The sequence below is a fragment of the Saccopteryx leptura genome, chromosome X (genome assembly GCF_036850995.1).
Source record: "Saccopteryx leptura isolate mSacLep1 chromosome X, mSacLep1_pri_phased_curated, whole genome shotgun sequence".
In the NCBI taxonomy this organism is placed as follows: domain Eukaryota; kingdom Metazoa; phylum Chordata; class Mammalia; order Chiroptera; family Emballonuridae; genus Saccopteryx; species Saccopteryx leptura.
In genome coordinates, this window is record NC_089516.1 from 56587900 (window position 1) to 56611385 (window position 23486).

Below are 23486 nucleotides of genomic sequence, written 5' to 3' on the forward strand. Positions count from 1 at the left end.
CAAGACACATCAAAATTAAAATACAAAAGCTAAGAGATAAAGATAAAATAATAAAAGCTGCTAGAAAAAAAAAAGGGTATCACCTACAAAGGAACCCCGACAAGGATGACATTTGACTTCTCAACAGAAACATTTGAGGCCAGAAGAGAATGGCAAGAAATATTCAAAGTAATGCAGAACAAGAGCCTACAACCAAGATTACTTTATCCAGCAAGACTATTGTTTAAAATTGAAGGAGAAATAAAAGGCTTCCCAGAAAAAAAACAAAAAACCGCAAGGAATTCATTACAACCAAACCAATGCTGCAAAAATGTTAAGGGGCCTGTTGGAAACAGATCAGAGGGGGTAAAGAATATAGCAAAAGAGGAATACAGCTTTAAGAATAAAATGGCAAGAAACAACGACATATCAATAATAACCTTAAATGTAAATGGATTAATGATCCAATCAAAAGACATAGGGTAGCTGTATGGATAAGAAAACAGGACCCATACATATGCTGTCTACAAGAGACACACCTCAAAACAAAAGATGCACATAGACTGAAAGTAAAAAAGTGAAAAAAAAAACTATTTCATGCAAATGGAAATAAAAAAAAGCTGGGGTAGCAATACTTATATCAGACAAAATGGACTTTAAAACAAAGGCTATAGTAAGAGATAAAGAAAGTCACTACATAATGATAAAGGGAGCAATCCAACAGGAAGATATAACCATTATAAATATCTATGCATCTAATATAGGAGCACTTAAATATATAAAGCAGACTTTGATGGATATAAAGGGCGAGATCAACAGCAATACTATAATAGTAGGAGATTTCAATACCCCACTAACATCATTAGATAGATCCTCAAGAAAGAAAATAAACAAACAAACAAACAAAAAAACAGTAGACTTAAAGAAAACAGTAGATCAACTGGATTTAATAGATATCTTCAGAACCTTTCACCCTATAGCAGCAGAATATACATTCATTTCAAGTGCTCATGGTACATTTTCTAGGACAGACCACATGTTAGGGCACAAAAGCGGTCTCAACAAATTTAAGAAGATTGAGATCATATCAAGCATTTTCTCTGATCACAATGGCATGAAACTAGAAATCAACTACAACAGAAAAAATTAAAAATACTCAAACACTTGGAAACTAAATAGCACGTTACTAAATAACAAATGCGTTAACAATAAGATCAAAAAAGAAATTAAAAAAATCCTAGAAACGAATGATAGATAATGAGCATACAACTCAAAATTTATGGGACACAACAAAGGCAGTCCTGAGAGGGAAGTTCAATACACTACAGGCATTCCTTAGGAAGCTAGAAAAAGCTCAAATAAACAACCTAACCTTGCATCTAAAAGAACTACAAGAACACCAAGTAAAGCCCAGAGGTAGTAAAAGGAAGGAAATAATAAAGATCAGAGTGAAAATAAATGACAAAGAGGCTAAACAAACAATACAGAGGATCAATGAAACCAAGAACTGGTTCTTTGAAAAGGTCAAGAAGATTGATGAACCTTTAACGAGACTCACCAAGGAAAAAAAAAGACAGAGGACTCAAATAAATAAAATTAGAAATGAGAGTGGAGAAATAACAACTGACACAACAGAACCACAAAATATTGTAAAAAAACACGATAAAGAACTGTACACCAAAAAAATTAAATAACCTAGGTGAAATGGAAAATTTCCTTAAAACATATAATCTTTCAAAAATCAATCTGGAAGAACCAGAAAACCTAAAGAGACCGATTACAACAAATGAGATTGAAACAGTTATCAAGAAACTCCCAACAAACGAAAACCCTGGGCCAGATGGCTTCACAAGTGCATTCTACCAAATATTCAAAGAAGAACCAACTCCTATACTTCTCAAGCTATTTCAAAAAATTCAAGAGGCAGGGAGACTTCCAAGCTCTTTCTGTGAGGAGAGCATTATTTGGATTCCAAAACCAGGCAAAGACAACACAAAAAAATAAAATTATAGGCCAATATCCCTGATGAATCTAGGTGCTAAAATCCTCAACAAAATATTAGCAAACCGGATCCAGCAATATATGAAAAAAAACATACACCACGATCAAGTGGGATTTATTCTAGGGAGGCAAGGCTGGTACAATATTCGGAAATCAATCAATGTGATTCATCACATAAACAAAAGGAGGAAAACCACATGATAATTTCAATAGTTGCAGAAAAAGCATTTGATAAAATCCAGCACCCATTCATGATCAAAATTCTCAGCAAAGTGGATATACAGGGAACATACCTCAACATGATAAAGGCCATCTATGACAAACCCACAGTCAACATCATACTCAAGGGCAAAAATTAAAAGCAATCCCCTTAAGATCAGGAACAAGGCAGGGGTGCCCCCTTTCACCACTCTTATTCAACATAGTTCTGGAAGTCCTAGCCACAGTAGTCAGACAAGAAGAAGAAATAAAAGGCATCCAAATTGGAAAAGAAGAAGTAAAACTATCATTATTTGTAGATGATATGATATATTATATACAAAACCCTAAAGTCTCAGTCAAAAAACTACTGGACTTGATAAATGAATTCAGCAAGGTGGCAGGATAAAAAATTAATACTCAGAAATCAGAGTCATTTGTATATACCAACAATGAACTGTCAGAAAGAGAAATTAAGGAAACAATCCCCTTCACTATTGAAAAACAAAACAAAATACCTAGGAGTAAATTTAGCCAAGGAGATTAAAGACTTGTACTCGGACATTTATAAAACACTGATAAAAGAAATCAAGGAAGATACAAACAAGCGGAAGCATATACCATGCTCATGGTTAGGAAGAATAAACATCATTAAAATGTCTATATTACCCAGAGCAATTTATAAATTCAATACAATACCAATTAAAATACCAATGATATACTTCAATGATATGGAACATATATTCCAAAAATTTATACGGAACCAAAAAAGAACACGAATAGCCTCAGCAATCTTGAAAAGGAAGAATGATGTGGGAGGTATCACACTTCCTGATATGAAGTTATACTACAAGGCCATTGTACTCAAAACAGCTTGTTACTGGCATAAGAATGGGCATATAGATTAATGGTACAGAGCAGAGAACCCAGAAATAAACCCATACCTTTATGGACAACTGATATTTGATAAAGGAGGTAAGAGCATACAATGGAGTAAAGACAGCCTCTTCAACAAATGGTGTTGGGAAAATTGGACAGCTACCTGCAAAAATGAAACTAGTCCACCAACTTACATCATTTACAAAAATAAACTCAAAATGGATAAAAGACTTAAATGTAAGCCATGAAACCATACCATCTTAGAAGAAAACATAGAGGCAGTAAGCTCTCCAACATCTCTCACAGCAATGTATTTGCTGATTTATCTCCACGGGCAAGTGAAATAAAAGACAGGATAATCAAATGAGACTGTATCAAACTAAAAAGCTTTTGCACAGCTAAAGACAATATGAACAGAATAAAAGACAAACTACCCAATGGGAGAACATATTCAACAATACGTCTGATAAGGGGTTAATAACCAAATTTATATAGAACTTGTAAAACTCAACACCAGGAAGAAAAACAATGCAATCAAAAAATGGGCAAAATCCCTGGCCAGTTGGCTCAGTGGTAGAGCGTCGGCCTGGCGAGCAGAAGTCCCGGGTTCAATTCCCGGCCAGGACACACAGGAGAAGCACCCATCTGCTTCTCCACCCCTCCCCCTCTCCTTCCTCTCTGTCTCTCTCTTCCCCTCCCACAGCCGAGGCTCCATTGGAGCAAAGATGGCCCGGGTGCTGGGGATGGCTCCTTGGCCTCTGCCCCAGGCGCTAGAGTGGCTCTGGTCACAACAAAGCAACGCCCCAGAGGGGCAGAGCATCGCCCCCTGGTGGGCAGAGCGTCGCCCCCTGGTGGGCGTGCCGGGTGGATCCCAGTCGGGCACATGTGGGAGTCTGTCTGTCTGTCCCCGTTTCTAGCTTCAGAAAAATACAAAAAAAAAAAAATGGGCAAAAGAAATAGACAAAGAACAGCACACTTAATAAAATAAAGAGAGGCACAGAATAGAAGACTGGATCAAAAATTAAAACCCAACCATATGCTGCCTTCGAGAGACACATCTAAGCTTCAAGGACAAAAGTAGACTCAAAGTAGAAGATTGTAAAATAATTCTCCATGCAAATATTGCCCAATGTAAACACAATAAATTAAAATCAATGAAAAAAAGATTTATATCCTTTGTGTATTAGTTTCCTATGGCTGCTGTAACAAATTCTCTTATACTTCTGGAGGTTCAAAGTGGGTTTCACTCAGTTGTAACTAAGGTGTCAGCAGGGCCCTGATCCTTCCAGAGACTAGGGGAGAATCCATTCCTTGTTTTTTCCAGTTTCTAGAGCTGCATTCCTTGGGCCTCTGTCCTCCATTATCAAATCCAGCAGTGAAGCATCTTCAAATCTCTTTCTCTGCTTCCATCAAATTGCCTTCTGCTCTTGATAGTATCTCTTTCTGCCTCCTTCTTATATAGAAACCTATGACTCATTTAGGGTCTATCTGGATGATCCAGGATACTCTTCCATAGAAAGACATTTAATTTAATCACATTTTTCAGCATATAAGGTAATTATCACCTTTTTTCCATAGAAGCTAATATAAATATTTACGGGTTCTATGGGTTGAGAAGTGGACATCTCTGAGGGCCATTATTCAGCTTGCAGAACTCATCCAATTATTCTAAAGGTTCAGTGCAATCCCATTGAAAATCCCAGCAGCCTCTTCTATAGAAATTGACATACTGATTCTAATTTTTTTGTTTTTATTTTATTTATTAATTTTAGAAAGGAGAGAGAGAGAGAGAGAGAGAGAGGAGAGACAGAGAGAGAGAAGGGGGGAGGAGCAGGAAGCATCAACTCCATATGTGCCTTGACCAGGCAAGCCCAGGGTTTCGAACCGGCAACCTCAGCATTTCCAGGTCGACACTTTATCCACTGCGCCACCACAGGTCAGGCAACATACTGATTCTAAAAGTTATATAAAAATACAAAGGACTTAGAATGGGCAACACAACTGTAAAAAAGAACAATATTGGAGATCCTATACTACATGCCTTCAAAGCTTAGTATAAAGCCACAATAATCAAGACAATGGGTATTTGAGTCACACAGAAATAAAACAGAGTAAAAAACAGACCCATGCATACAGTGAATTAATTTTTATAAAAGGTACCCGGGCAACACAATGGAGAAAGGACTGTGTTCAAATAAATATTCCTGAAACTGGATAGATGGGTAAAATATACCTATACCCTTAACCTCAAAGCATATATAAAAATTTACATGAAATGGATCATAGACCTGAATATAATCACCAAAAACTACAAAATGTCTAGAAAACATAGGGGAAAAATAATTTGCCACCTAAGATTAGGCAAAGATCTTAGATGGTATACAAAATTGGACTTCTCCAAAATTAAAAACTCTTACTCTCTAAAAGACAGTAAAAAAATAAATATGGCTATAAACTAGGAGAACATATTCTAGAAACATATATGTAACAATGTACCCATAGCCAGCATACATAAAGGACTTACATAACTAAAAATAAATTTGATTAAAATGATAGAAAAAATAAGAACAGAAGTTGTACAAAAGGCAAATAAGTACATGAAAAGATACATAATATTTTTAGACATTAAGGAAAGGCAAATTAAAACAATGACATAAAACTACATACTCACCACATGGCTAAAATTAAAATGATCAACTATGACATCTAAGGATGTGGAGCAACTGAAACCCTCATATATTGCACTGGTGGGAATGCAAAATAGCACAGCTACTTTAGAAAACACTTCTGCAGTTTCTTATAAAATTAAATACATACTTACTATACAACCCAGCAATTCCATGCCTATGTATTTACTCAAGGAAAAGAAAAACATACATCCACACAAAGACCTGCATTCAAATATTCAAAGCATCTTAGCTATAATAGCCAGCCACTGGAAACAAGCCAAATATCTATAAACTGGTGAATGGTTAAACCAATTGCAGCTTATCTGTTCAATGGGATACTAATCAGCAGTAAAAAGTAACAAACTAGGGATACATGCAACAATATGGACAAACCTCAAATGCACTATGCTAAGTAAAATAACTCAGAATGAAGACATAATACACTTTATTACTCCATTTATTTGACATTCTGGAAAAGCAAACATATAGATACAAAACAGATCAGTGTGGTTACCAGTGGCTGTGATGGGTGAAAGACTACAAAGGGACATGAGGAAAGTTTTTTTCAGCAATGAAACTATTCTCTATCTTTGGGTGGCAGTTATACAAGTGTATGGATTCATCAAAATTCATAGGACTGTGCACTAAGACCAGCTGCATGTTAAATACACTTGGATAAATGTGGAATAGCTATTGATCTACCTACACATATGCAAGAATATCAACAGCTAACATTTACTAGATGTTTGTGGAATGTCAGATACTGTACTGTTTTTCATGCATTATCTCTCTTAAGCCTCACAGCAATCCTATGAAGGAGCCACTTTTCCTGTTTCCACTTTAGAGATAGATGAGCAATGAATGCTTAGACGCTAATTTGTCCAAGCAGCTAGCAGCTCAGAGCTGGGATTCAAACAAAGATTTATTTAATGCCAAAATCCTTTTGAATATTATACAACACTAACTTTATACTGATAAGTCAACATTTTTGGAAAAACACCCAGACAGATAAGCAGATTAACAGAAATCTCTAGCAAAGAAGATTAAGGATAGTCTTCACACACTCTTACATACAATTGCTGGTTTTTCTACAAGGTGTATGCATCTTGTATTATGTATATTTTATATTATGAAAAACAACATTAGGAACTTCAATTGGAAAAAAGGGGGAATGTTGTAAGGAGAGAAGAACTTAAAAATTCAACTCTGAAGCAAAGACCTAAGAGTATAAACCGCAGTGATTTGGAGAGGTTGCTAATTTCCATATATATATATATATATATATATATATATATATATATATATATATTGCCTTTTTGTGTAATATGAACCTCATAAAGCAGTTGTCATTATAAGATAATAAATATGAAAAGTGTAAAACACTAAATTAATGGTTCTCAAAATATTTTGTATCAGGACTCCTTCACAATCATAAAAATTACTGAGGGTCACAAAGAGTTTTGTTTATATAGGTTATATCTATTGCTATTTATTGTACTTTATCAAATTTTAAAACTATTAAAAATGTATTAAAATTAATACTCATATTAATACAAGTAATATAATTTTAATAAACACTATTTTCCAAAATTATTTTTACAGTTTTGCAATATTTTTAAATGTCTGGCTTCATAGACAACTCCTAGATTATAATATATACATCTGCATCTGACTAGGCAGTGGTGCAGTGGATAGTACGTTGACCTGGGATGATGAGGACCCAGGCTAGAAACCCAGGGTTGCTGGCTTGAGCGCAGGCTCACCAGTTTGAGTGCAGGGTCGCCGGCTTAAGCATGGGATCATAGACATGACCCCATAGTCGCTGGTTTGAGCCCAAAGGTCACTGGCTTGGCTGGAGCCCCCCAGTCAAGGCACATGTGAGAAAGCAATCAATGGATAACTAAAGTGGTGCAACTACAAGTAGATGCTTCTCATCTCTCTCCCTTCCTGTCTGTTCTCGTTTCTTTCTCTCTCTCAAAAAAAAAAATACGCACACACACAAACACACACATATCTACATTCATTCTGTTGCAATATGTTGATTCTGTTCAAGTATATGGCCTCACAGGAATATGTAGGTAGAAAAGAACTAAATATTTTAATAGCTTTTTCAGATAAGGGAAGATATTCTTCTTTGATAGGATACCAAAACTGTACAAATGGCAATTTCTTATGGATGGTTGACTGTTGTGTGGAAACTATCAATGAACTTCTGGAAAATATTGGTTCACTGAATAATAAAGATCTTTCATATGTTGATACATTTCACTATACAATAGTAAAAAAGTAAAAAAAAAATCACATTAGTTATTCCACAACTAGAGATATTTTATGTATTGAGAGGCTCTCAAGCTTATGATAGTAGATGATATAACATTCTATAAATTCTGATTTTCCCTTGAAAGCTCAAATTTTGCCATTTACAAAAATACTATCAGTTGTTTTCCTTAAGCTGATAGGCTCATTTGCATTTTGAGAAAATATCTGTCAAATGCCATACTATACAAATAGCCACTGTCCCAGGTAAAAATGGTGTTCCATGAAAACAGCAGCTTACAACTCAGGCACACAAGTGTTTTTTTCTTGAGTGAACTACTGTAGTTCAATATACAGCAGAGGGCCTTATGTATTGTTTCTATTTTGTCACATGGAATATTAAAATAGATGTATACTCAAGGGTCAAGACTGAATAATATGTATTTTTCTGCTTTATTAAGGACATTCTTTTTTTTTAACAGACAGAAAGAGACTCAGAGAGAGGGATAGATAGAGACAGACAGACAGGAACAGAGAGAGATGAGAAGCATCAATCATTAGTTTTTCGCTGCAACACCTTAGTTGTTCATTGATTGTTTTCTCACATGTACCTTGACCGTGGGCCTTCAGCAGACCGAGTAACCCCTTGCTTAAGCCAGTTACCTTGGGTCCAACCTGGTAAGCTTTGCTCAAACCAGATGAGCCCGCACTCAAGCTGGTGACCTCGGGGTCTCAAACCTGGGTCCTCCGCATCCCAGTCCGACGCTCTATCCACTGTGCCACCGATGGTCAGGCATTAAAGACATTCTTAAGTGAGCTGGTTTTATTTTTTTAATGCAAGCACACTGTGGTGAAGAATCCAAAGACAACTAGTACAGTTTCCTCTCACCAGCCTGATTTGTGTTCAGGTGCCAGCAGTTTACCAACCACTGATTTTGCACCATCAGTGCAAATGTCAACACAGAGAAAAAGGCAAAGAATATCTTAGTATTATAATGAAAATAGTTTTGACTTTGCAGAACCCTGGAAAGGTTCTCAAGGTACCCCAGGGGTCTGTGGAAAATAGTTATGACTGCTGCACTAAATACATGCTAGTTTTGATTATTAATGCTCAAAGACAAAGGAAGGCTTTTATAAGCTGCTACAAAGAAAAAGAGAGCTACCACGGAAAGATGCCCAGACTTTAGAGGAGAAAAAGGGCGGTTAACAAGCTAACAGAAATGGAATGAGCACCCTAAATAAAATAACCATTTGAGATGACTTTTACTCTGAAATCAAAGGGGAAAATTGCAAAATCTAAAAAATCAGAACTTATTTGTCAACTTAATTTATCTATTTGTGTCATTACCAGAAACAATTAACTTAGAAATAGACAGAATATTGCCTGACCTGTGGTGGCACAGTGGATAAACCTGGAATGCTGAGGTCAATCAGTTCAAAACCCCAAGCTTGCTGGGTCAAGACACACAGAAGCAATTGCTGTGAGTTGCTTCCCGGTCCTCCCCCATCCTTTCACTCTCTCCCCTCACTCTAAAATCAGCAAATAAAATCTTTTTTTAACATTTTATTTAATTGTGTTTACATAGATTCTAGGGTCACCCCAAATGCCTCCCCCCTCTCCCCATTCTCCTTGCCCCCCTCCCGTAATGCCCTCCCCCTTCCCTTCAGGTTTATCCCATCCTATCATCCCCTTTCCCTGTCCTCTTTTCCTCTGGTCCCTTGGATCCCTCCTCTGTCTCAATTCCGTTCCACAGTTCTCATTATTCCTTGTATCCCTCAAATGAGTGAGGTCATATGATATTTTTCTTTCTCTGCCTGGCTTATTTCACTCAACATAATAGTTTCCAGGTCCCTCCATATTGTTGCAAAAGGTAATATTTCCTTCTTTTTCATAGCCACATAGTATTCCATTGTATATATGTACCACAGCTTTTTATTCCACTCGTCCACTGACAGACACTTGGGCTGTTTCCAGATCTTCGCTATTGTGAACAATGCTGCCATAAACAGTATGAAGATTCCTCAAAAAATTAGAAATGGAACTGCCCTTTGACCCAGAAAATAAAACCTTTTAAAAAATAGACAGATTAAAGAAGGAAAAAAAACAGACAAGACTATTTAAAAGAAATAAGTGAATTATACAGCTGGAAAGGAAACCCTGGTGCTCTTTTCTGTAACTAAAGCAGAAGTTTTGGGCTAGTGATGTCAGTAACTTTATTGTTCACTGTGGCTCAATTTCATTATTCCTTCTGGGCAAAAGTCCATATCCAGGCAATCTTATTTGACTTTATATAGAAACAAAACTCCCCCTTCATATTAAAAGAAAAAGAAATACGTGAATCAGAATGTTAACAAATGCAAGGACAAAGATAAACATAGGATTCATAGGTAAATTAGATATGTAGAGGTAAAATTTTTCTGAATGAGTTTCAGACTTTGAAAAATTGAGTTTTCTTATTTAATAAAAGAAAATAGTGGAAATAATGAAAACAGAAATATCAAAATATTTAAAATGTAAAAGTGATTATTTTATTATTTATGATATAATTTAAAGGGAAATTAAGAGTTCTGGGTCTATTACATGAAACATGAAGAATAGGAAGGATATAAGATGAACTTACAAGAGGAGAAATAATGGTATAAAAATATAATTCCTAATTCAAATACTTGGGTTGGAAAAACAAAGAAAGTAGAATATCCTTGTATTAGTTTTCTATTGCTGCCATACAAAATTGCAACCCTAGTTGCTTAAAAAGTAAAACCTTTTTATCTTTGCAGTTCTGGACATCAAAAACCTAAGATAGGTATTACTGGGATAAAATCAAGGTATCATCAAGGCTGCGATCCTTCAGGAGGTACTAGGAAAAAGAGTTTCTCTGTCTTATTTCTAGAGGCTGCCTCAAAGTCCCTTGGCTCATGGCTCTTGGCCCCAGTTTCAAAGCCAGCAGTGGAGAGTCCAGTCCTCCTCACACTGACTCACTCTGATATCTTCTAGTCAGAAGATCCAAAATCATTTCCCTATTTTTGGGTCAGCTGATTACCAACCATAATTCCATCTGTTACCTTAGTTTCTCTTAGCTAGATACCAAGAACACATTCCCAGGTTCTAAGGATTACGATGAGGGCATATTTGCTTGGGGGCTGGGGGGGATTGCTGCACTGCCTACCACAGGCCAATAATAAGAAAGGTCACTTACTGAATTAAAAAATAAAATCTAAATCTGCTCCGTTTAAGAGTCACACTTGCAACTAATGTGAAAAGTCAAACCAAATACAAAAAAGGAGATGACAAAGGTTTATCATGACTAAGAAAAAAGAAGCAGTTCATTAGGATAGTAATTTGATAAATTAGATTTCAAAGCAAAAAAAAATAATAATTAAAATACAAAAATAATTAACAAGGAAAACATAAATAACAAAAACCTAACAACATGGCCACAGAATAATCTGACAGTTTTTTCTTTTAAGAATATACAGAAAGCTCTGGCCGGTTGGCTAAGTGATAGAGCATCGGCCTGGCGTGCAGGAGTTCCGGGTTTGATTCCTGGCCAGGGCACACAGGAGAAGCGCCCATCTGCTTCTCCACCCCTACCCCTCTACTTCCTCTCTGTCTTTCTCTTCCCCTCCCGCAGCCAGGGCTCCACTGGAGCAAAGTTGGCCCGGGTGCTGAGGATGGCTCTATGGCCTCTGCCTCAGGCGCTAGAATGGCTCTGGTTGCAACAGAGCAACGCCCCAGATGGGCAGAGCATCGCCCCCTGGTGGGTGTGCCGGGTGGATCCGGTTGGGCGCATGCGGGAGTCTGTCTGACTGCCTCCCTGTTCCCAACTTCAGAAAAATACAAAAAAGAAAAAATAATAAAGAATATACAGAGAGCCTGACCAGATGGTAGCACAGTGGATCGAGTGTTGGACTGGGACGCGGAGGACCCAGGTTTGAAACCCCAAGGTCGCTGGCTTGAACCAGGGCTCATCTGGTTTGAGCAAGGCTCACCAGCTTGAGCCCAAGGTCGCTGGCTTGAGCAAGGGGTCACTCGATCTGCTGTAGCCCCCACACATACCAGTCAAGGCACAGATGAGAAAGCAATCAATGAACAACTAAAGTGCCACAACAAAGAACTGATGCTTTTCATCTCTCTCCCTTCCTGGCTGCCCCTATCTGTCCCTCTCTGTTTGTGTCACAAAAAAAAAGAATATACAGAAATATTCTCATTGTAGGCTTCTACATACTATTATTAAATCATAATAAAGTAGACAAAGATCCTAAAGAAAATATGAAATAAAACTCAAGTAGATAAAAAAAAAATAGCACAGTTCTATCAAGAGAATTAAGTAGCAGGACAAAAAAAAAAGTTTTCTTTTCCTTTTCTTTCTTTTTGTAAATTTCTCTTGTAAAAAAATTATACAATTTTTTCCCAGTGGTGGGGAAAGAATCATGGGACACTGATCACAATAAACACAAGTCTAATTTAAAATTTAAAAAACTGTTTGAGTGTCTGCAATGTGATATTTACAAAGATGATAAAAAAAAAAAAAAACAGTCTATGCCCTGCTCAAAGACAAATAGACAAATAAGAGCAGAGAGGGATGATCAATCAGCAGGTAACTATATATACCATGGTATATTGGGACTTAGGAGACTAAATTTTCTGGGAAAGCTGGGAAGGGAGGTGGGAATGGGGCAGTAGGTGGGGGACAGAAATTATAGACAAAGGAGGATAAGATTTTTAAAAATAGGAGGCAATCTTTTGTATCCCAAAAGACTGGAACACATGGAGTACATTCTGTGAATTGGGGGAAGGGGGTGCTGGGGAAACAAAAGAAAAGGCATCTGAGGAAATAAGGGAAAGGCTGGCTTAGGTAAGAAGGTAGGGGATTTAAATATCAAGGTAAAGTCCTTCAAATTCATTAATAGGCAATAGGAAGATACTGATGATTTCCCAAGGAAAAGGGTGACAGAAGGTATAGAAGACTAGGTACGCTAGACTGTAATTGCTAGAGAACAGAGGCAGAAACTCCACATAATTCCTAATAAACTAATAAAACATACTGGAAATGGTCTACTCATGTGCATCTATTTTCAGTATTCACTTGTTAAGCAGTATAGTTGTGTTGAGAGATTATTTGTGCAACTTTATTTGAGCCTCAGGTTCCTTGTGAGCAAAACCCATGTAATGTAATCTCTACCAGGCAGTGCTGAAATAAGTATGAATAACTATCAGAAAATATTCAATGAATGTTAGTTTCCCTCTTTAAATAACGACTAAATCAAGGATGAAATGCAATACTATCACAGAATATTTAAAATAATGTTACAACTTAACTGAAACATAAAAACACCTGTACTGCTGCCCAAGCAAAACTAGAGAAAATGTATCCATTCAAAAATGTGTAAATAAAGAAAAAAAGAAAAGAAATAAAAAAGAGGCAAAGAAAAATTAGTGAACTTAGTTTCTAAAAAATTTAGGGACAAAAACCTAAAGAAGCCAAAGAAATAATAAAACTGAAAGCAGAAATATAGATACAAAAATGGAATTGACAAGTTACACTAGTAACTGGTTCTTCAAAGAAAATGGAACTACACAGCTGATCAAAAAAAATTAATACAATCAGGAATTTAAAAAGATGTAATTTATACATACACCTTTAATTGGAGGAAGGAAGAATAGTATCTCAACTATGCTAATACATTGGAGAATCTAAAAAAAATGACTGCATAACAAATAGTAAATTCCAAACCTGACTGGCAAGAACAGAATATGATGCAGCAATAACACAGTAATAAGAAAAATTATTTTTAAAAAGTCATGGTCAAAGCCTAAAGAACTCTGACTTTTCAAGAAACATTCAGATCAGGCCCTGGCTGTTTGGCTCAGTCGTAGAGAGTTGGCTTGGCATGTGGAAGTCCCAGGTTCGATTCCTGGCCAGGGCACACAAGAGAAGCACCTATCTGCTTCTCCCCCTCCCCCCTCTCCTTTCTATCTCTCTATCTCTCTCTTCTCCTCCCACAACCAAGGCTCCACTGGAGCAAAGTTGGCCCAGGTGCTGAGGATAGATCCATGGCCTCCACCTCAGGCACTAGAATGGCTCCTATTACAACAGAGCAGTGGCCTGTGGATCCCTATCGGGCACATTTGGGAGCCTGTCTCTCTGCCTCCTCACTTCTCATTTCAGGAAAATACAAAAAATAAAATAAAATAAAAAGAAACATTCAGATCAGAGTGCAAGTATAAAAATAACCTTTTCTTAGTTCTCCACAAACTAGCAACTGGAGGTTTCATAGGATATTCTGACATTGATCACTACTTCCTAAACTTTACTTTTCCAATTACACCTTTAAAATAGATTTATTTCTCTCTCATCTGAATCAGGAATGATAGCATGTGATCACTCATAGTGAGATATAAGTCAAACTAGAAAGTTAGTATCCTTTCTAAAATGTATATGGAGCCTTGGCTTGAGGCTCAAATTTCCTCTCTCCACTCTGTGGAGAAAAGGGAGGGACTGAAGGAGGGATGGAATATACCTAGGAAAGAGATGACTCTGTGAGTGTAAAAAGTTCTAGTATCTGTTTCCTGAAAATCAAAAGAATAGAACTGGCCTCCATTTAGACTCTTCAGTTTTCTACAGTGAAAGCTGGATTGCTTAACTGGAGCAGGCACCATGCACACAGACATACATACCCACACATATGAAAATTCTGTGTGACACATCCCTATGAGCGCTTCTCTAACACCAGACAATGACCCCAGCTAACAATCTGCTCACACTCTCCCAAACTGCTAAAGGGGCTGTACCTCTCCCACTGAGACCTCAGTGACAAAATTTAATGGCAATTTGAACTGGTTTTTATTGAAATGAAAAATGTTTAAGAGCCAATATATATAGGAAAACACAAAAACCAAATAAAAACAAATTATTTTAATTTTTTTATTTGGAAATTAAACTTTGGCCCAGGCTAGTTGGCTCAGTGGTAGAGTGTCAGCCTGGTGTGTGGAAGTTCTGGGTTCGATTCCTGGTCAGGGCACACAAGAGAAGTGATCATTTGCTTCTCTACCTCTCCTCCTCCCCCTTCTCTCTCTCTCTCTCTTTTCTCCTCCTGCAACCATGGTTCGAATGGTTTGAGCAAGTTGGCCCCAGGCATTGAGGATGACACCATGGCCTCACCTCAGGCACTAAAAGAGCTTGGTTGCCAAGCAACAGAGCAGTGGTCCCAGATGCGCAGAGCATTGGCCGCAGGAGACTTGCAGGGTGGATTCTGGTGGGGGTACATGTGGGAGTCTGTCCTCTGCCTCCCTGCCTCTCACTTAATAAAAAGAGAAAATTAAATTTAATGGGGTTGCATTGATCCATAAGAATACTTAAGTTTCGGGTAAACATTTCTATAGTATTTGAACTATTGATTGTGTTGTGTGCAGGGACAAATATACTGTGATGAAAAATGATTTGACCTTTGGGTGATGAGCACAAACTACTTTTAAGGAGGACTACAAATAGCCCAGGCTGGCACAAATCTGTGCATTTGTGCGTCACTCTCTACCTAAGCCTGTCTCCTCATCTGGTTGCTCATATATCAATACATTAAGATAAGTGAAGTAAAAGCCCTGTGTCAATGATCAATTTTACCTATTTTAGTTACTACTACTATTATAAAAGAGAACAGCAGTAACAATCTCATTTAGCAATCAGTTTTCTCACTATTAGGTCTTAGCTGACAAAGTACAAATTATCAGTTATAAAGAGCCCATCTCCAGAGTTCAAGTCAAGGCTTTCATCTTAAATTCTAGTCACCTTGTAAGGGCATGAACTATAACCAGGCATCAGGCAAGGCAATTAGAAACCCCAAGCTCAATATTGGGAAGCAAAATCCCCAGAGTCCTAGGAAACCATCTAAAACTCCTCTAACCCATCTAACCCATTCTCTCTCTCCTACAACAAAGAGTGTCCAGTGGTACATGTCTACTGGTACTCAACATCACTCATCAGTATATTTATTGAATGCCTCAACATGCTGGCCTTCAAAGAATTCACAGCCAAGAAATATATGTGTAATTGTCAAGTAATGAGAAAAAAAAATTTAAACCAGAAATTATGCATTCAAATGAAACTCTTCTCCTTTAAACAGTTCCCCTGGGAGGCAATGCACAATTCCACTTCATTGTTCAAAGCATCTTTAGAGCCCGCCTTCGAGAAACACTTGAGAGCATGCAGTCTTGTTTTTCTGAATATCGTCAATGCTGTCAAATCTTCACCAAAAGGGCATTTGATTTTTGGAAACAGCCAAAAGTCAGTCAGAGCCAAGTTTAGTGAATAAGATGTGTGATCAAACTAGGTGGCATTATTTGGGTTCAGAAATAGTATATGACTAAAGAATAACAAAACTGATTTCCTTATATAATTTGTAATTTGACTCCAAAAAAAATTGCAGCTATGTAACAAGGAGCATGAGCAATAGAATAGGTATATACTGTATATATACAGGGTGCTGCAAAAGTAAGTTTATAGTTGTGAGTATGCAAAATGAGCTTATTTTTTTATTATTTAATTATTGTATTATTTTCCATATGAACAACTGTAAACTTATTTTTGTTCTACCCTGCATATATTTCTCTTTTCCCTAAGTAACTTCTTTAAAAGATAATACACATTTGGATGTGTAAACTCTGAATAAGGTTCCTTTTATTTAATCACTTACAACTACAAATAGAAGGCTCCTTAGTATACTGGACCTACTATGTCATGGGGGTGAGAGAAATGTCACTAAATGAAAGAGGTAGCATGGCATGTAGAAAAGAACACAGGCTTTATTAGGAGACCTGCTTGTGTTAGAATTCTGACATGGCCCCTTGCTGCTTATATGACTTTAGGGAAGTCACAAGCTCTCTAAGACTGCAGAATAAGGCTGATACCTAACTCACAGAGCTGTTGTAAAGATTTGAGATAATAGATACAAAGCACTGACACTGTGCCTAGAATGTGGTAGGTGCCCCTAAGTCACAGCTAATATTAATAATAACCTTAATATAATCAAGAGACTTTTCTCACTATAGGTGTTTTGACATGACACAATGACATGGTAACAATTTGGGTGATAACAATACCAACATACACCCAGTGCTGTTTAAAAAAAACCCAATATGTAAATAAAATTTGAATTGTGTGTACAGTATTTTTAAATCACATGACATGTTGCCAGCAGTGTTCCCAGCACACTGACCTTTCACCACTGTCTAAACATACCGCACCCTCCCATGACCCAGTACCTTGGCATACTTTGTCCCCCCTAAGATGCCTTTCTTGCCCTCTGTTCTAACAAAACTCACTCTGCCCTTATGCTCTCACAGCATTTGGTTTCTATCTCTGGAATGCCTCGTCCTGTGTTGAAATGTAATTTCTCTATTTCTGCTTCTTTTGCTGGGCTTGAGCATGGAGAGGGACTATATCACATTTCTTTTTGTATTTAGAGCATCTAGCACATCTCTTGGTACACAGTAATAACTTGGGAGATATTTGAGTAATGAATTCTTTAAATATAAATATTTCACAGACTCTTAAAGGCCAGATAGCTGCCTTTAATAATAATCACCAGCAATCACATTTCCTATTCTTCCTGAATTCAAATAAGAGACAAGATAACTTAGGTTCCAGAATAACATTAAAAGTTGCAGCATATGGAAGTTCCTAAACACTACTGACCTTCTCAGTACTCCAAGCCCACTGGAAGGAATCCCTAGAGCAGATTCCTCAGCCTTTGTCCCAGTTCTGCATACCTATAGGATGTACCGCTCTCCATCAGTGAGCTCACCCAGTGGATGACTCAGAAGGCCTAGCAGAGTCCTCACAGCCTTGGATCATTGCTTTGTTACCTACCAGAGCTGAAGGTCCTTCCCTGACCCAGCAACTCCACCAAGATAGCAGAAAATCCCAAAGCTCCACAGGGAGGGCAAAGTGCCAGCTTAATGCCACCTAATACCAGGTTGCTACCTCCTCGAACACCCTGGAGTCAGAGTTTCCCAATTCTGTATACTTCTAACAGTTTGCCAATTCAATGAATAGGGCTCCCTAGTTATTAGGAAGCCTTGGGCATTCAAGGAAGGACTTGGTGGGTCCAAGAAGCAGTTTCCTAATCTGTATAACTAAAAAGAAGTTCATGATGAACCAGTTCTATGCCAGATGGAAATAGGCAGAGGGTTAGCTGGCAGCCTTCCACAAATGAATGATGACACTTGTGAATCATTCTCTGTCACTGTAGTTTATTAGAGCATTGGCAATATGGCAGTGGGTTCAGACTTATCAAGAGATCTGGTCCAATGGGCCACAAATTGGGACCCACCAAACCATGATAGCAACTATTTATGTGACATACATAATTCACAAAGCAAAGGCAACCATGTTCTGTCTTAGTGTCATGATCTTTCTTGTCTCTCCAATGGAATGGCTATGTTCTGAGGGAGGGAAGAGGGTGAAGCAAAAGAGAACCAGGCCATAGACCAACAGGAAAGCAGTGATTGAGAGAAATAGCTTTAGAATTTTCTCATAGGATCTAGAGTGTAATTAATTCATTTTTTCCAAAAATATTTATTGAGCCAGGTACAATTCAAGTATGTGTGATACCATAATGAAGAGTGTCTTGGCCCTATCCCCATAGAGCAGGGGTCCCCAAATTACGGCCCGCGGGCCACATGTGGCCCCCTGAGGCCATTTATCCGGCCCCTGCCGCACTTCTGGAAGGGTACCTCTTTCATTGGTGGTCAGTGAGAGGAGCATAGTTCCCATTGAAATATTGGTCAGTTTGTTGATTTAAATTTACTTGTTTTTTATTTTAAATATTGTATTTGTTCCCATTTTGTTTTTTTACTTTAAAATAAGATATGTGCAGTGTGCATAGGAATTTGTTCATAGTTTTTTTTTATAGTCCGGCTCTCCAAAGGCCTGAGGGACAGTGAACTGGCCTCCTGTGTAAAAAGTTTGGGGACCCCTGCCATAGAGTTTATAGGAGGAGAGTACAGTAGGGGAGCATTAAGTAGGGAAGATAGGCATTAATCAAATAAACAGAGACAAATATAAAGGTACAAATAAGTACTATGATGGAGGAGTATGGCATGCTACAGAGATTGTACAAACAGGAATCAGTGGACCTGATTTGGGGAAGTGAGAATAGCTTCCCTTAGCAAATAACAAGTAAACTGAGAACTCAAGAATAAATAGGAGTTAAGTAGGTCAGGAAGAAAGGAGAAGGAGAAGGAAACATTCCTGGAAAAGAGTACAGCATGTGTGCCAAAATCCTGGGGTAGGAGGGAGATGTTGAACTGGCTTTGAATTAGAGGCAGGGAGCAGCAATAAGGTTTGAGGTCCTGAACACCTCCTACTAAATCCCTCAGTTTGCTTTCTAATTGTCTAGAAGATCCTCCTCATCATGGAATGGACTAAAGGACAATGTCAAAACTAGGTGTGGCCATAAGATATGACACACCACCAGCTAAAAAAATCAGACTTGCCGATATTCCCTGGCCACTGTGCCGGTAGTGGTAGTCACCACCATGAAGTAATTCCATTCACTCCTACTGATCTAGGAAAATGGCACTCTATAAAAGATTTTTAAACTTCTCAGAATTAAACTGTTGACAAATATATTGATGAGCCCTGACTGGTTGGCTCAGCAGTAGAACTTTGTCCTGGTGTGTGGAAGTCTCAGGTTCAATTCCTGGCCAGGGCACACAGGAGAAGTGGCCATCTGCTTCTCTACTCTTTCCCCTCTCCTTTCTTTCTCTCTCTCTCTCTCTCTCTCTCTCTCTCTCTCTCTCTCTCTCTCTCTTTCTCTCTCTTTCTTTCTCTCTCTCTCTCCCTCCTTTCCTCCTTCCTTCCCTCCCACAGCAAAGGCTCCATTGGAGCAAAGCTGGCCAAGGCGCTGAGAATAGCTCCATGGCCTCTGCCTCAGGTGATAGAATAACTCCAGTTGCAATGGAGCAACAGCCCAGATGGGTAGAGCATCGCCCCCTAGTGGACATGCTGGGTGGATCCTGGTCGGGTGCATCCTGCCTGTCTGCTTCTCACTTCAGAAAACTACAAAAAATCTGTTTAGATACCTAATAGTTCATTGTAATTTTCATATACCAATTTTTTGGGGGGGAGAGAAGGTATAAGAAACAATGGTTAAAGATATTATCTGTGAATATTTTGCTTTGACAACTCTAAAAGCCAGTTAGATCGTTCCATGCAGTTCTTTGTGGCTTCTGAATTATCTGTCACCTTACAAAGTAGTCCTGGAACTATCTACTTGTAAAGCACTTCACAGTCAATCATTAATTTGGCCTTCCTATCCTGCTGGGAGAATATACTAATTCTACAGATTAAATGGATAGATAAGCAAGTGGCTTAAGGATACAAAACAATTCAGGTTTGACTTATGTTTCTTAACATCTTCACCAAACAAAGCAGACACACAAGGCCTGTCCAACTCTACAACCAATCCTGTTACCCTGCAGAAGAGTCCTAACTCCTACAGCAGCAGAGGAAGACACTGCAGTTGTCAGTTACCTGCCCTCAATAAGATCCTCTATGAAGCGTGCCTTCAAGACCAACAATTACCGTGACTATACTGTGATTGGGACACTGGCACTCCAGACCCAAATATGAACTCAAAAGTGCTCAGAGGAACAAGAGCACCCAGGAAGTCACATTTAAGCTTATAGCTTAAAATGTCACTGTTCTTAAGGAGACTGCACTCCCAACACACTCCTCCAAGACTTCCTTTCATTTCCCACAAGCTGCCCAGGCAATGGGCTCCATTAGGTTTTCACAGTATAATTCTTCATAGTGCTGTAAATCATCTATTTACATGTCTCAACCTCCAAGCTGGGACTGCCTAGCATCTGAAGCACCTGGCTTAAGACCTAGCATACAATAGGTTTATTGAGTGCATGGCTTCTCACCAGTTAATAAGGGGGGAAAGTATATCTTTTACAGAGAAATGGGCTTAAGAGATCAATTAGGCCAACCCTTTATTTTTTTAGATGAGCAGAGAATCACCTAGTTACAGATGGCCTGGTCTCCAATCTAGGTCTGCTGGCCCAGTTTAGCTCCCCAAATATTTCTTAAGTGCCTACTATTTGTCAGACACGATGGTGGGAGGTGATGAGGATAGGGAGATGCGCAGGAGATGGTCTCTGCTTCAGGGAGCTCATAGCCTGGGGAAGGAAACAGAGTTACAGAACATTTGGGCAAGTGCATAGACAGATTCTTGTTTCTGTAGCCAATCTTCTCTCCACACTGTTCACTGGATATTCCCCAACCGGGAAAGAGGACAGCAATATCTACTTGCTGCAAATAAATTTACAGTGAACACATGAGAAAATGGGTATGGAAAGTTGTCAGGTTCACCACCAAAGGCATTATGTAAGATATTGCCATACCCTGACACCCACTCCAAGGATTCAATGTTCCAGGTATCAGTTCCACATGTAAGAAAAGAAGGGCTTACCTCCAAGGAAAATCTCAAACGCTGAGAAGACCTGGAGGAAACAGCTGAGTTGGGGATTAGGAGTGTGTGGGCAAGTGAAATGGCTCTGGCGCAGGGTATGGGGTGGTAGGCAGCGGGTTATGAGAAGCAGGAACACAGAAGGGTTAGTTGGGATATCAAGGAAGGAGGGCACGCCGAGAATGAGCTCGCTCCCTCCCAGGCCAGATGGGAGCCCTGGCCTGGAGGTTCTATCTGGCGCGACGGGCCACAAGAATGAAGGTACCGGGTGCGGGAGGAGAAAGAGGGCCTGCGCCAAGAATGGCTGTTTTCTCAGAATCTCTCGCACCCGCGGAGAGGTTGGAGCAGGCGTCAGGGGCTGCAGGTGCCTGGCCTCCCACTGCAGCATCCCACCCGCTACGCCTCCCTAAAGCCGAGCCTGCGGCGCCTCACCTCGGGTTGAAATCCTGGAAGAGGCCCCTCAGGTTCATGGCGGAGAACTTCACCGCGGCGGCCTCTTCCTCCCCCCGCCCCCCTCGCCGCCCAGCCTACGCGTTAGAGCGGGTTCATGGTGCTCGCGCCAGACCCGTCCCCGCTTCCGCCGCCGTCGCCTCCGCCACCCGGAGAAACCTGAGCCACCTCCCGCCACCCCCGCCCTCCATCCGGGCTTCCGTACAGCGGACGCGCATGCGCTTAGGCTCCGCTGGCTGACCTTCGGAGGTTTCAGGAGTCGGGGGGACGCCACGCGCCATCCCTCTCTGGTCCAGGCTGGCTGAATAGACTGTGAAGGTTAGAGGCTGGTGGAGACCGAGGTCCCGGCGAGGGGACGGAGAGCCTAGCGGGGACGCTGACTAGGTGGAGTTTTGGGGGGAGGGAGCGGGCCGCCTAGGAGGCCTGCAGTGAGGTCTTAAGATAACACCTGTCACCGTGGCCCACCCTGCCTTCTGGACATTTCCCCTAGTGAGCACTAAGCCTCCTGGGGATTGGAGGTTGCGGCCAAGGGGACACTTTGCATTTTGGTGATCTTATCCCAGGCTTCACCTGTTAGATCTGTGAGTGACTCCAGTATCCACTTCTCAATTTCTTTCCCAAGGACCAATCCAGCTCAAGTTAAACTGGCTGTCCTAAACTCAGGTTACCCTGCATCAAAGTTATCTTCCCTCCCCACAGCCTGCCTTTCATGGGTTCACTATCCTGTGGAAGAACTTTTTTGCTGAGGAGGGTGGATAGTGCCCAAACTGTAAATTTGGGAATCGTTTTAGCTTTACTAATCTAATTCAGAGGTCCCTTGGCTCCTGCATAGACTTTTTGGTTACCTCACATCTGGCCTCTTCTGCCAATATAAACCATCGTGTTCAAACTCTCAGGTTCATCTTCATTGTGCAAGTCATCATTTTTGAGCTTTAACTTTTCTCTGCTGCAAAACGAAGATGATAAAACCTATGTTCTAAACTTGTTGGGAAGATTCCATGACATAACTTGCATAACACTATCATGCACGCTAGGTGCTCAAAGAATACTGTTGTTCTCTGGTACTCTTTCAGTTGCCTACATCAAGGAATCTTTAGTTTTGAAATTGGAGAGCAGGACAGGCTCACAGTGTTGTAAAATAACTAAATCCACAATTAGGAGGTGTTTGTAGAGGTATGTAGTCCAAATAGGTTTTTGAAAAGTTTTATTAAAGAAGGAAATTTATTAAATATGCCAGCCGCATATGGCTGACACAGGGCAACAGACCCAACTTGTGCGGCCCCCAAAAACAGTTCAGGGGCTGTTTATATACTCCTAATTATACATGGGAGGGGAAAAAACCTGACATCACAGCATAAGTTTATACCTTTTGTTTAGAGATACATATATTAACTACATGCTTTCGGGAGGGGAGGGGTAGTTTCCATAGGGACAAATGCCTGTAAATGGTTCAGCAGTATAAGAAAAGATTTTAATTTAATCTTTTTCTTCCTGCACCTGGCTAGCTATTCACCCTTCCCCAATAGGTATGTGGGAAGGTCAGAGAATCCAAGTCTCCTTCCTCTTCTGCATTTATAACAC

The 23486-nt window shown here is 39.4% G+C and overlaps 1 protein-coding gene across 4 annotated transcripts in view; it reads right to left on the minus strand.

Moving 5' to 3' along the window:
• The window catches only part of TMEM185A (transmembrane protein 185A), a 72853-nt gene extending 50786 nt beyond the window's left edge, over positions 1 to 22067 (minus strand). For 2 of the 4 annotated variants that reach the window (XM_066356811.1, XM_066356808.1), the window contains exon 1: positions 21888 to 22067. In XM_066356811.1, the coding sequence (XP_066212908.1) occupies positions 21888 to 21925 (38 nt within the window). In that variant the 5' untranslated portion in view covers positions 21926 to 22067. Of the gene's footprint in view, positions 1 to 15145; positions 15285 to 21007; positions 21166 to 21887 lie in introns of all 4 variants that reach the window. The other 2 variants (XM_066356810.1, XM_066356809.1) reach the window with 2 other exon arrangements.
• Positions 22068 to 23486: the final 1419 nt, after the last annotated feature.